Source organism: Alligator sinensis, unplaced genomic scaffold (assembly GCF_000455745.1).
Source record: "Alligator sinensis unplaced genomic scaffold, ASM45574v1 scaffold801_1, whole genome shotgun sequence".
Taxonomy (NCBI): Eukaryota; Metazoa; Chordata; order Crocodylia; family Alligatoridae; genus Alligator; species Alligator sinensis.
In genome coordinates, this window is record NW_005842036.1 from 294,052 (window position 1) to 308,448 (window position 14,397).

Sequence of the window (14,397 nt, forward strand, 5' to 3'; positions counted from 1 at the left end):
GAAGTGTTCAAGCAAAGGTGTGTTAACAGAAGTAGGTGCCTGTGAAGGTGCATGACTTCAAGGCAAACCTTTCCCTCTCTTAAGTATATCAGTGACCTCTGATCTTCAGAACTGGGGAGAGTCTTGGTCTGAACTCCAGGATGAAAATGCCTACAGCCCTCATTTATCCATGTCTTATTTTTTACACCTCAGAGCACTAATGCTTTCTCTCCCACTCCAAGTGAAAAGCAGCTTGGACCAGCCGAGGTCAAGGGATGCACCAAACATCTGTTTGCCACCCGTTCCCAGGGTCCATCCCTCCCTGGACATGGCCATTCAGTTAGAAGCCCGTTTCTGAGCAGTGAAGGTGAAAAACCTCCTGGCCATTACTGCAACAATTCCTCTACAGCAGCACTTAACCTTTGTGGACCCCTAAAATTTTTTTGAATAAAGGTGCAGACCCCTTTGGCAATGTTGAATGGAGGCCTGAACCCCTCTGAATTGTAAGTGTGGGGATTTATATACTTATGACTGCTCATAGTCATCTTACGCAAAGTCTACAGGCCTCCAGGGATCTGCGGACCACAGGTTGAAAACCACTGCTCTTAAGGTAGAAAATAGTTTTCTCTGTTTTTTTGGGAGATAGCTCAGGAAGCCAGCAGAAGGAGTGACTCCAGACTGCCAGGTCTTCATGACACCCCTGAGAGCCTCCGTCCACGGTTAGTGGCCAAACAGAGAATGCAACTGTCTTTAACAGGGAATAAATGAAAAGATTTAGAGCTTTTTGTCCCCAAAAGTGAAGAATAAAAGGTCTCTCTGAAGGCAGCATGCTACAGTTCCCTGTAGGTTGGGTTTTTAAAGGTATTTAGGCACTTAGAACCCACCGAAATCAATGGGATTAGGCACCTGGAAATGGGATCCTACCAAAATCAATGGGATTAGGCACCTGGAAATGGGATGCCACCAAAATCAATGGGATTAGGCACCTGGAAATGGGATCCTACAAAATCAATGGGATTAGGCAACTAGAAATCAGATCTCACTGAACTCAATGCGATTAGGCACCTGGAAATGGAATCCCACCAAAATCAATGGGATTAGGCACCTGGAAACCTTTAAGAAACTAGGCCCCATATGTCAGGTGCCTCTGGGCCATCTCTTGATCTCTCCGGAGACCCAGCCAGTTCTCTTTTTTCCTCCGAATCCATACAGGGGAGAATGAGAGAGGAAAAAAAGGTCGGTGATTTAATCTAGTTCATCACTTATAAAAATAGCAAGTGGCCAACAGGCCGCCTCCCAGGTGTGGCAAGAGACGGTCTATGCAGAAATGTCTGGGAAATGTTTTTTGTTCTCGAGAAAGAAAAAAAAAGGTCATTTTTTTTTTCTCCAAAAGGTTTTGGGATTTGTGAAGAAAACCAGAGATGGAACAAAAAGGTGCTTTAAAAATATTTTAGGGGTTTTTGGGCAGCTAAAATTCAAAATATTGCACCGGAAAGCCAACAATTTTCAAGTTATTGGAATCCGAATTAAGCACTTTGTACAAGAAAATGTAGGGGTGTTTTTTTGTCAGACCTTCCCCCCACATTTTGAATATCAATGTGGTCGAGATGTACATCCCCTGACAGTCCCAAAAGACTGAAGGCCTCGGTGCCACCTTTGCATTGCTGTACAGCCAGCGGTTTTTGTAGGCAGGCACAGAGATGGTGTTGCAGTCCTATGCCATTGCCACCCCCATGTTTTGGAGAGGGTTGGGGCATTGCTTGGGGGAATGAGATATTTTGGCTACCTTCAGCTGCCAGGAGAGCCCAGATGGTCGTCAAATGGGCCAAAGCAGACCTGAGGATGCTCTAACTTTATACTGAGGACTTGGCTGAACCTGAGAACCTAAAGCAAAAGGGGATCAGATTTTCTTTCTATATATATTTTGTTGGCTTGTGTTCAGTTCCAGGTTGGGGTACCTATCCATATTTCAGCAGCTACTGAACCTGTGAAAGGCTAAGTGAATCGTGTGCTCTCCTCCCTTCAGGATGCAGTGAATAAAAGTTTGCTTACTCCTCCTTTTCCAACTGCCCTGTAATTACCACCATGCTTTCTTGAGACTCAAAGTACTACAAAAATTGCAGCAAAGCCAGCCATGCAAGACAGCCTCCTGAGCGGGGCACGTATCACAGATAGGAAACTAAGCCGCATAGCCATGATGCATTAGACCTGAGAAGAAGATGGGAACCTCCTCATATAAGATGATGGTTTGACTCATTAAAGCTGAATCTTTCCTCACTCCACTTTTATCCTTCCACTACCTTGAGTGTTTTATACCACTCAAATAAACCAACTCAAATAAACCAAATAACCAACTCAAATAAACCAAATAACCAACTCAAATAACTGGTTGGTTATTTATAAACCAACTCAAATAAACCAACTGGTTTATTCCACTGACTTCAGTGGGTTATTCCACCAAATTCTGGTTTATGCTTCGTGTCAATTAGAGGAGAATCAGAGCTATTCATTCAACATAGAATATATTCTGGAAATGGTCATTCCTTTGCTAGAGGTCCCAATTTTACTCTGCCATGTGCTATTGATGTTATCAGTGCATTATTTATAAAGGAAAGGTTGATCTACCCATTTGGCTATGAGTTTTAACCCTCCAGTGGCTGTAAAATACCAAGAAGCAGGTGGGCTTTGGTGGGAGCAAGTTAAACGCATAAGGTTTTTGATAAACCCCAAGCTGCATCCTTATTCTGAGATCTTCCTTTCCCAGAAGCTCAGAAGAGCAGGAAGCTGATGAGAGATGGCCAAGACGAACATGACGTCCCCTCCCGCCACGGTGCAGAGCTCTTCCAACCATAAAAAGGCAGATATCCCCATCAAAGTCCCTTCCAAGTATCCTCTGAATGGACAGGAGGAATTGAGGGGACATGACGCCAATCCCTGATACTGATTTCCAGTGGGGAAACTGGCCAAGAGTCAATGGAAGTGATGTCCGTGCGAGGGAAAATGGGGAAAGCGTGGAAGGGAACAGGCAAGGCTGGGATGGGATGGAGAGGGACAGCGGCATTAGACCAAAATGAAAAAGGTCTTAAGCCTGGAAGAGTGCCCCAGAGGCAGAGTCCAGATCAGCCGCAGGAAACACCCTGCGGAGTCAAGCCAGCTGGAAGAAAAAAATCATTTGCCTATTGGCACCTCCCAGGAAGGCCTTGCAAAGAGCAAAGGACAGCAGTGAACCAGGGATCATGAACCTGCCGGTGTCTACAGGGACTCAGGAGGGAACAAAAGGTAAGTCGGGGAGACTGCCCCACCCCAACCCCCTGGGAATGGCAGGTTGGAGGGACAGGCGAGGTCAAGGGATGGATGTGAGAAGTGTCCCCTGTGTCCCATGGCACTTACACCAATGGGGGGATGCCAGGAGACATGAACCAAAGCTCCCTTGACAGAGGAAACTCAGAAGACCAGATCCACCATGGATGGAGATCAGCACAGCTCCATTTTAATGCATTGAAAAGCTTTTCCCCTAATGCCTCCTTCTCCTCTTCCATACATATTCTGTTCCCCTTCCACCCGCACCAGGCTAAAACCATCTCTCGCACACCAGCTCCTGCACAAGTGCTTCATTTCTCCGATGAAAGCCTAGGACATAGGGAGAATTTGCCCCCCTCTTATGAGCCACCGCGGCTTCCCCCTGCTAATGCCGCCCCCCGCCGCACCTTCATCCCTAAACAGAGCGCACAGTTCTGAGAATGAGACAATCAGGAGACAGGGGAGGAAAAAAAAAGTATCGACAGAAGTAAATCAAGAAATCAAAAAACTTAAGCAGAGAGAAAGCAGTTTGAAAGGTAAAGTGTTCAGAGAAAGCCCTTTCCTGGATGAATCTAATTGTTTTGTTATCTTTACCCACCAAAGCATTTACTTTGGTTTGTCGCCCGATCCACAAACACTTTCGAGGAGATGACATTACCGAAAGGCAGGAACATCTGCATCAGCTCAGCATCCCCAAACTCCTGGGGCAGATGGTAGATAAACAGGTTACAGCCCTCTGGTCCTGCAGGTGAGAGAGGAGAGAGAAGGAGAGAGGGAAGGTAAATCAAGATGAACCGGAGGTGGAAAAGACCAGGTTGGAGACTCGCCTCTTTCTCCCCAAGCCTTTCTCTGGCTGGTGCAGGAGGCTTGTCTGGCTCCAAAAGAGGTCTGCACCCAGTCGTGCATTAAATGCAATAATTAGGGGTGCAACCTCTAGATCAGGACTTTGCAGGCATCTAATGTCTGGAAGCTGGATGGGAACAGGGGCAGGGGACAAATCAGTCTGGGTAGACCCTGCAGAGCATATGTGAGATACAGCACTGTGAGAGACAGGCGATTGCACAGGAGAGACTATGGTGTGACCCAGCATGTCAGTACTTATATTCTGTAGTATTGAACATGCACAGCTTATCTTTGCAGTAAGGGATTTCATCACTTCCTTCGGGAGTCTGCCAAGATGTCGCCCTTGAGGTGGTGGAAGAAATTCCCCAGGGATCTTCTGGATAGCAATCCAGACTGGCAAATTTTAAACTTTAAGCCCCCAAGAAACCAAAGTGACAGCTACACTAGGCATCCTGCCATGACCCCCAGCTTCGATCTCACAAAGCCCTGCACCCCTCCTAACCAGGGAAGGGGGTGGACCAGTGAGCACCATAATGTCTTCTTGGGACCTATAATGCTAGCTTAATTAACCTTTCAGGTGACCAACTACAAGGATAGGCAACTTTCAGGTGACCAACTACAGGGATAGGCATGAACATAAAGCAGACAAAAGGAGAGAGAAAGTGGTGGAGCTGGATGGACAGAAAGAAAGACGCATTTCCTGGGATTCTTGCCATACTCTTGCTTTATTTCATTGAATCTCATGTAACCATTTAACCATTGCTCCCATCCATTTGGGCCACCCTAAATAATTTCCCACCCTTACTGGTGTTTAAGTGCAGAAGACCCATCGCCATCCTTATGCAGGCTCTGATGCAGTGATCGCATGCAATTATGTTGCTTTGTGGAATTACATATTCAGCCCCCCGCCTCTCTGCCCATCTTAATGAGGGGCCCTGAATCAGAAATGCCACCCAGTTTTTGGGGAATCAATATCCCACCCGCTGGCTCCAGGCAGAGACCGTCCACCGTCTCCTTGAGGATGCTAAAAGGGACAGAGGCAGCATTCCCGCAGCCTTGTCCAGGGTGCAGTGCGCTCCCTTCACTAACTCAGCTTTATTTGACTTTATTCACCATTCCAGAGAGAAAGAGGAAGGAGTTGCTGTGACCATGCCAAAAAGTCCCTGGGGGAAGTCATTCCCAATGGCCTTTTCTGGTTCACACATTTCTATTCTCTTACAAAGGCAGGGGGAGAAAGTCCAGAGGAAAAGAGCATTTTTGTCCAAATGAGTTGATCAAAAAAGTGATGTCTTGATTGATCAGAAAATATCTAAATGAATGCATGTGTGCATGTGGAGGTTTCTGGGGTGGGCAGGGTGAGGGGTTGCTCCTATGCAGAGGGAAAAGCCTGTTCCCAGATCTCAAAATCCCCTGCAAAGGGGATTCTCCAACATCTCAGGCGTCACCTTTGCTAGCTCAACTTTGCCGGCAAGCCTATGGTGGGACCAATTCCTTGGGGGGAAGCTAATGGCAACAGTGGGTCTTTATGTTGCTCCTCCCGCACCTTACCATGATGGACCGTGCTCTAATCATGGTCTGATTCAACAAAGCTGGTTTTCTCCCTTTTATTGCTGGGGCACGGTATGGGGAAGAAAAGGATTTTAATGCTCTCGCTTTCTTCATCAGGGCATAATTACAGTGTCATAACACAGCAAATTACAACTTTGCCTTTCCTGGGAGGGAGAGGAGTTCGTCGAGATGCTCCCACCTTTTATTGGCCATTACTCATTCCCTGGCTGGCAGGAGAAGTACGTCGAAGTCAGGATTCTGACAGATGCCCATTTAAAGCTCATTAAAATTCCTGGGCCTCAGCGTGATTGAAGTCACAGGCTCTCCACATTTCCTTTTGGATTAATGGAAAATGAAGCCCTAATGAATATTTGCTAAGCACAATTTTCCCCACTAATTTGCTAAAAGGACTGTCAGGAAGGAACAGCTGATCCTTTGCATTTCAGGCATTTCCTAGAGGTCGCGAGGTGGCTGCTGAGTTTATTCCAAACGGGGGGATGTCAGTGCACTGGGATAATTAACTAATTAGGCAGCCAGTTGCCCGCTTAGCAAAATTACTTTTGAACCATGGTGGCCTACAGCCAGGCTCCCCTGTTTCAGAGCAAGTATTCTCCCAGCCACTGTTTGTGCCTTCTTCAGGCTCCCTGCCTCCAGAAGTGCATGCCATTCAGCCTCCAGCAAAGAGCTGTGCGATTCGTTTCAATCCGGTGCAACTACGTGCAGCTGACACGAAGCACAAGACAAAAGCAGACCCTAGAGGTATCTGCTAAAAGTGCGAGTAACCCAATCAGGATAGAGTTATAGCTACTGCTGATGAGAATGGCAGGAAAATGCCATTTCAGAACTTGAAAGCAAGCTAAGCAAGTCTACGAGGGTATCTGAGTGCTGTACAGCACGGGGAGGACTGAAACCCTGCCCCTATTGAGGTCCGTGGCAAAGCTGCCATTGAGTTCAGTGAAGCCAGGATTTCACGCAAGAAAACTGGCAGTCTTAGGAAAGAGTACCAGCTGCATTTCCTGATGTCCTGGCTGTATTGTGCACGAACAAGGAACCTGTCTATATCTAATATTGTACCTAGCAAAACCTATGAAGCCCTAGAGAGAGGTAATATGCAGAGAGGAGATGCTGAACTCTTACCCCACCCACCCCTCCTCCAAGCCTGAAGGAATTAGGCTTGAAAGGAGCATTTCATGACACCACTGTGGGATCAAGTACAGGAGGGGAGGGAGATGGAAAGAAGCAAAGCCCTTGCTTAGAGCCCATCCCTGCTCCGAGGGTGAGCTGGTGAGACATTAGCCATGGGGTTCTAGGTTGATTCTGTCTTGGTAAGTCAAACTCAAATTTGTTTTGTCCTCATCTCATCTCATCCCAACCCAACCCAACTCAACCCAACCCAACGGGTTTTTTTCTAACTGCAAATCCACCTCCCCCAACACCGAGTAACAATTTCTGGTGTGACTTCTTCTTATACTATTAGCAACCATAACATTGGTTGAGCCTTTCCTTATCTCCCTGTCTGTCCATCTCTCTCTCCATCCATTGATGCATCCAAATGAGATTTATCACTGTTGTACTGCTTGATGTTAAAGAGATCACCAAACAATTTCTCTCTTACCCTCCAATGTCTTAATCTGCAAGAATAAAGCTCCATAGCTGAAATAAGTGTGTGTGTGTGTGTGTGTGTGTGTGTGTGTGTGCGCGCGCGTGTGTGTAGGAACTTCCTGAGAAAAAGAAAGCTAAGTCAAACCCATCAGTTATCTTTCTAGTGCTGAAGATCACAGCTGTTTCTCTATAGTCTTGGCTCAACCCCTGAGGAAGATTTCCTCAACCATAGTCATGAGATTCCTCCTATTACTTGAGAGTTTTGTGGTTCCAGTGACCCTAGCTTTAATGGGAGGTGAGGGACAGGGAGGAGGGGAGCTCTTGGTTACTTGGCACTGATTTTACTGAGTACAGTACGGGGACTTTTTAGCCCCAACTTTCCCATCTGTTTCAGTGTGTCTGCAAGTCAGCCCAATATTTACCTCCTCACTGGCAGTGCTACTAACAGCCTAGGCAAAGCAGAGCAGAATCAAGTTGTCTCTCCCATAGTTGCCATGGCTTTTCTCTAGCAAAATCCTGCTGCTGTTGCTTAAATGGGTGGACATGACTCAAAGACACTCAGGGCCTGATTCTGATTTCACTGATGTTGGTATAAATCTATTGACTTCAAAGAAACTATTCCTAAAGTGTGGACACATGACACATTTACACTAGGATGATCTCTGTCATTTTTGTATGCTGAGATCTGGGTGGACAGACAAGCAATCTACCCAAGGACAGCAGGTTGTTCCTGGTATGACAGAGCCTTGCCACTGGGTAGTACACAACAAATAACCTGTTTCCCTTGAGAAAACAGATGCACTGGGTTGAACTGTGGATGGATGCTACATACCCCAGGGTAATGTGGTTTTAACCATGATTTTTCCAGGGGTCATTCTACACCGAATTCAAAGAAACCCACTGGTGTAGGCTGTATGTTGTGTCTGCTGCATCCTTCCACCTGTGGGCAAGCGGACAACACTAACACAAACATGTCATGTGTCCACACCCCTACTTTACACCACTGTAAGCAAGGGAAGGTTCAAGCCCAGCAGGAGTAGAGCGCGCCACAGTCATTCACGATCAGAAATCCAATTTGAGCACAGAGATCTACGATTCAGGTAAAAGTGAATATTTCATAATATCTGCAAATACTTTCACCAGTATGGAAACATTCTGTTTCCACTTAAATCTGGTTGTAGGATGTGGACCCGCAGAAACGGCATACAGCACTGACTACCCGATTGCAACGTTCACAAAGAAAGCATTCGTCTTGGGTTGGGTTATACCATAAGGATGCATTTTGGAGCGCCCTTCCAGAGGGACACAAACCCAGATGGAAAGCACTCATAGACTCCATAGTGGGCACGTCTACATGCTCATTAATGCACTGTAGGTACTGTGCATTTAGTTTAGTACTTCCTTAATGAAGCACTAACTGAATGCACTGCATTTACTGCACAGTAGTGTCAGAGCATGGTTTTCTTTGTGACACTTACTGCGCAGTAGCCTAATAACATTGTGCAGTAGCGTATTAGCATGGTTTTGAGTGGCATGCTACTGCGCAGTGTTATTAGGCTGCAGCGCAGTAAGTGTCTCGTGTAGACACTCGCAGTGATTGCTTTTGAGACTGTCGCTCTTGTCCCAGCGCTGTGTCCTCTACCTCTTCTGGTTTTGGCGTGCATTAGAGAAGCCAACAGGTTGCACAACCCTGATTGAGCTTCCACTGTAGTTGAGCTCTCTCTTCTTCTCTCCCTTGTTGAGTTTTTCTGGGTTTTTAAGAGCTATAGAAGCATGAGCAAGTCAGACTAAATGAAAATTAGCCGAGATTGTGACCTGTCTCTCATTATCCAAACCTAAACTTCGCCTAGGCTGTGATCAGCTTGAATATGTTCTCCTACCCGCACACTGTCAGCTACTGAGTGCTGCCTCTATTTGTAGGTAATGAGGAGTCTCTGCAGGCTGGTAGCAGGAGCCAAACAGCTCTGGGCTTGTTATCCAGAATGAGAATTGGGAGACGAGGGTTAGCATTGTTATTAACAACGTGATCATCAATGTTGTTGTTGTGGTAGGCCTGCTTCATTAAAGAATCAATGTTTGTGCAGCGCTTTGCAGATATAAAGCACTGTATCAGTGCTGAGTATTAAGATTTTTATTACTGAGTTAGCACTTGCTGCGTTTTTGTATCTATTCACATTTCTGAAAAAGGTTAAATGCAGCCTGTTAGCATGGACTGGCCTTCCTGGAGGCTCTTTCCTCCCCTCCCCAGTCACAAATCCCCAGCAGTCGAAATGCACAGGGATGGCTAAACTAAATGATACCAGTGGCCCGTCTCATTTGGGATCCTAGCTCCCACTATGGCCAGTACTAGACACTGCAGCAGACATTGCAAGAAGCCACAATCTGTCCCTGGGGCTTTTATTCTTCCTAATCCCCAAGAGGTGGAGGGTATCCTAAAAGGACACAGCAGCTCCAAAACAACAACCCTTTGCAACTTTTGAGGTCCCATGTTAAGCAAGGCTGTATTTAATCTAGCCCCACCGGGTAGCAAAAGTGCTGTGCATCAGCATGGAGGGATGTGGACTGCAAGCCTGCAATGCTCATGTAGCATGGACAAATACTAGAGCTAATTAGGAACTGGGATTACTGTTCCCACGGGAAACTATGACTTTGGGGGAGGGGGTTCCACATGAAAACCCAACATTGCACAGTCTCTCATGAACCAAAAAAATCACCTCCAAATTGATTTGCAACTGTGTTGGTTCAACAGTATTGTGTTGGATAGCAAAATGAACAAGGCATTTTGCTGTGGTTCTAGATGCTGGAGTTTGATCCTGGCTCAGGGCTCATGGGAACAGGTCTCCTTTAGCAGGCCCAGGTGTAAATGCATATGCCATTACTTAGGGAATCAAAGCTGCTGGGATTTGAGCCAAAAAATTCCTTTGTGTCCTTTTGGCTACAGACACCGGCCTGCCCTTAGCCAGCCTAGCCCAACAGCCACTAAGGCTCAGGTGGCCCCTTGAGATTGAGTGCCATCTTGAATGACTTCAGGCTGGCATTTGTGTTACACTCATGTCCCAAGCATAAAATGACATACACTGCATTAAACGTATCCCAGAATAGTTTCCATTTTGCATTTTAACATCATGTAAAGGTTGACGTCACATGACACTCTTGAAACATTAAACATTATGGAGACTAAACATTTTGACTTTGTCAAAATGGAAAGTTTTGACTTTTTCCCAGTGGACCCCCCACCCTCTCCACCCAACACCAAAATTGACACATTCCTGTGAAACACTTTGAATGAAATGAAACTCCAGTTTTATAACCTGAATTTTTTTTTTTTAACCAGGTATAACACATACGACTTTTGTACAAAATGTCACTATCCAGGTTGCTCAGTTAAGTTGCCCGCCAGTGGCAAGGAGGACCTAATGGTTCTGCGGGTTACCGTGAACAAGAAGGGATGTCAGGTAAGAGGGAGCCTGCAAGAGTAGACTGGGTGGGTCTAAAGGGACGAGGCATTTGGTGGGCTGTGTAAATCATATAATGCAATGGGGCTGGCCTGATGGGCTGTGCAATCATACAATGCAATGGGGCTGGCTTGATGGTATGGAGAGCATCTCTTTTTACTCACCTTCTCTCTGTTGCTGTGGGATCATGGGAGGTGGCTGTGGAAATGCTTGGCTAATCTGGCCATAAGCAGCAGGATAAGCAGCTATAGGAGAAAGAGAGGGAGAGGGGAAAAAAAAGAGAGAGGAAGGTTTCAGCACCAGGGAGTCATTCCACCAAGCTGTAAGTAGACATAACGCCATCATTTTGACTGTGAGTGGAGAGACACAGGGGAGGAGACAGATCTCCCAGTGAGCACCCAGATAGCACGAGTCCATCGCCTAGCCCTGCTTGCTCTGGTTTCAGATGCTCCCCTCCTCGATGTTAGCTTTGCTGCCCATCATTTTGCTTTAAGGTGCAGGTTCAGGGCAAAGGGATGCCAATACAAGGGTGCATGCCCACTATGCACTCTGCACCCACTTCCACTCAGCAAGGGGACTGAATGGCTTGGGGACTAGTACTGTCCCCCACTCCCCTACATTTAGATGGGGTTGGAGGAGTGACTGGAGAGGAAGCTCCAAGCTGTCATATCAATTTGCTGGGTTCCCCAGGAGGTAAGATTGTCAGTGCAGCTTTGGATGGCAGGTCCTCTAGCATCCATAATGCTGTCTTCTCCACTCAATCCCTTCCTGACGCCTGCCCCTCAGCACCCTCAAGAGGTAGGGTAATTCGGACACTGCACAGAGGAGACAGGTCTGTCTTTGGGATTGTGGCCTTCAAAACCAAGGTCACGTAACTGCAGACCCAGGGAGACTTTTTCATGTGGAAAAGCCATCAAGCTCCCCTTTGGGATCTGGTTTTGATTTTTGGCTCATCTTGTGTCAATGGTGATGTGGTCCCTTCAGGTTAAGCTTTATCCACATTCCCAAACTTCCAGTGGGGTGCTGGGGGCATAAAGATGGCTGGATCAGGTCTTACCATCGCATACTACCTCCCATGCTCTACACATCCAGGCATTTACACAGTCTCTTGCACACACACACACCCCTTTCATTCAGCTGTGCCAGACAAATACACTTCATTCATTAGTCTCTTGTGTTTATATTCACATGCACATGCTTGTGTGCGCACACACACACACATATACACACACACAACTTTCCATGCTTTAGTAACTTGATGTGGCTACACACCTAGGCATTTACACAGTCTCTTGCACACACACACACCCCTTTCATTCAGTTGTGCCAGACAAATACATTTAATTCAGTAGTCTCTTGTGTTTATATTCACATGCACATGCTTGTGCATGCGCGCGTGCGCACACACACACACACAACTTTCCATGATTTAGTAACTTGATGTGGATACACACCTAGGCATTTACAGTCTTTTGCACCCCCCCTTTCATTCAGCTGTGCCAGACAAATACATTTCATTCATTAGTCTCTTGTGTTTATATTCACATGCACATGCTTGTACATGCGCGCGCGCACGCGCACACACACACACACACACACACACACTACTTTCCATGCTATAGTAACTTGATGTGAATACACACCCAGGCATTTACACAGTCTCTTGCACACACCCCTCCCCTTTTGTTCAGCTGTGCCAAATACATTTAATTCAGTTGTCTCTCATGTTTATATTCACACACGTGTGCACGTGCATACACACACACACAATACCCATATGCAGATACTTTCTTGCACACTCCCTATGATCTTTTTACACACTTGAGACAAGGTCTCTCTCATATACACACATATATACAGACGTGCATACACACAGTGGAAGTACTGGAAAAATTTTGCCAGTCCCAGCACCCTCAGCAAATGGGTTGGGGGTGCCATTCAGCCCTGTGGATGGCAGATAATGTGCCACTCTACTAAAAATACAGCTTGAGGCTGCCTGGGCACCCACAGAGAGGGGGTAAGCGTGCGCGTGTGTGTGCAGAAGGGTTAATTAACAGCTCAAAGGGTTGAGCTGCTATCCATCCATCAAACCTCACAAGCAATAAATGACAATAACTAAAACACCAGCAAATGAAGCCTTACATAGAGAATTAAATTAAGTTCCCAGATACAGCACTGACCTGAGATAATAGCCATTCCACAGCGGGAGCCCATGACTGCTCCACTTACCGCAGGAAATAATGACTTTGGGGTTGCGGCTTCCTCGTGGTGTTAGTGATGGCCGCCTCGGGAGGGGATGCAGAACACATCAGGGTCACACTCTGCATCGGGTCAGGCCTGCCAGTGTCAGTCCATCAACTCTAAAGGAGTTGCTCTGGACTGACGCCGGCAGGGCTGAGAGCAGAAGCTGAACCCGATGTGTCATGGGAAGGGCTGCTGGGTTTGTCCACGGGGCAAACGCAGCGGTGACGGCAGCTCAGGCAGACAGGCCTGAGCAAGCTTTAGACCCAATCCGGCCAGCCATCTGAGGATCTGGGCAACTTAGGACATGGCAGCCTGTGCGGGGTTATGCACTGCTGCAACAGTGCATTACCCTGCAGCATAGACCTCCCCATGGGCCTCAGAGGGTAGAGAGGCTGGGAGAGGTAAGATGAAGCTTTGCCAGTGCCCTTCCCCTCTGGCTGTTGGACCAGGGAGACATTTTGGCAGGGCCACCATGGACAACGGGAATCAGGGGAGATCTGATTTTCCTGTCGTGGCATAAATCAGGAGACCAAAGCGAATGGAGCTGCATTGGGGCAAGCAATCTTTCCATGGACTTCAAAAAGGGCTGGATTGGGTCCAGAGGAGCCTCCTGTTTTGTCTGCGGGGGGTTCAAATTTAACGGGTGAGTTCACATCCCGCTGTCATGGCTTGGTGCTATCCCCAGCCCATGAACCCAATCCCCTCCCCTACCCCCGGCACAGTAAAAGGCTACCGGGAAGCGAAAGGTTTATTGGGAGAAAGTGTTAATACTAACGACCTGCGTACTGCTGCACTCCAGCGTAGGCTTGTTGCAAAGGGTCGGCTGCAGTGGGGCTCTGTGCTGTGGAGACACAAGAGAGAAAGGAAATAAAGGCATTGAAATAGCACATTCCCACTCTTCCCTGGGGTGGGCCGGGCGAGGAGCAGATGAACGTGGAGACTGAAGTTCACAGAACAGGTGCAGCTCACGCACCTCTCATGGCAAACCGACTCACTTCACTTCCCCAGGGTGGGTTTTCTCAGCTCTATCCAAGCCTTTTAAAAGTGCCCGGGGCTGCATGGCCTGCATTTGTATAAATGGCAACAAGCATGTCAGCACTGAGAAAATGGCAGCGGCACACTTTTGAACTAAAACACATGGAAGGTGTTTTAGTGCAAAAGTGCATCACTGCCATTTTCTCAGCACTGCCGTGCATTTTGTCATTTATAGCGATGTATGCGCGACAGCGCTGGGCACCTCAGCTCGCGTGCAGAGCAGACTCGATTAATCACCCCATGCATTGGAGCAGATAAAGGTATGCGCATAAATACCCAGGGGTTTTATTTGGATAGAGGTGGGGTTGTGCATAGTTGCTCTAATGCAAAGCTCCACTCCCAACTGGGGCCAGGATGAGAAGGATGCCAAGGACAAACCCTTCGACGCTCT

General features: G+C 47.2%; 1 protein-coding gene across 32 annotated transcripts in view; it reads right to left on the reverse strand.

The window, feature by feature from the left end:
* LOC102368354 (CUGBP Elav-like family member 4) overlaps positions 1–14,397 on the reverse strand; it is an 840,681-nt gene that overhangs the window by 28,033 nt on the left and 798,251 nt on the right. For 9 of the 32 annotated variants that reach the window (XM_006022468.1, XM_025202772.1, XM_025202770.1 and 6 more), the window contains 3 exons: positions 13,747–13,812; positions 10,892–10,972; positions 3,938–4,021 (listed from right to left, as the gene is read on the reverse strand). In XM_006022468.1, the coding sequence (XP_006022530.1) occupies positions 3,938–4,021; positions 10,892–10,972; positions 13,747–13,812 (231 nt within the window). Of the gene's footprint in view, positions 1–3,877; positions 4,022–10,891; positions 10,973–12,837; positions 12,843–13,746; positions 13,813–14,397 lie in introns of all 32 variants that reach the window. The other 23 variants (XM_025202782.1, XM_025202780.1, XM_025202787.1 and 20 more) reach the window with 7 other exon arrangements.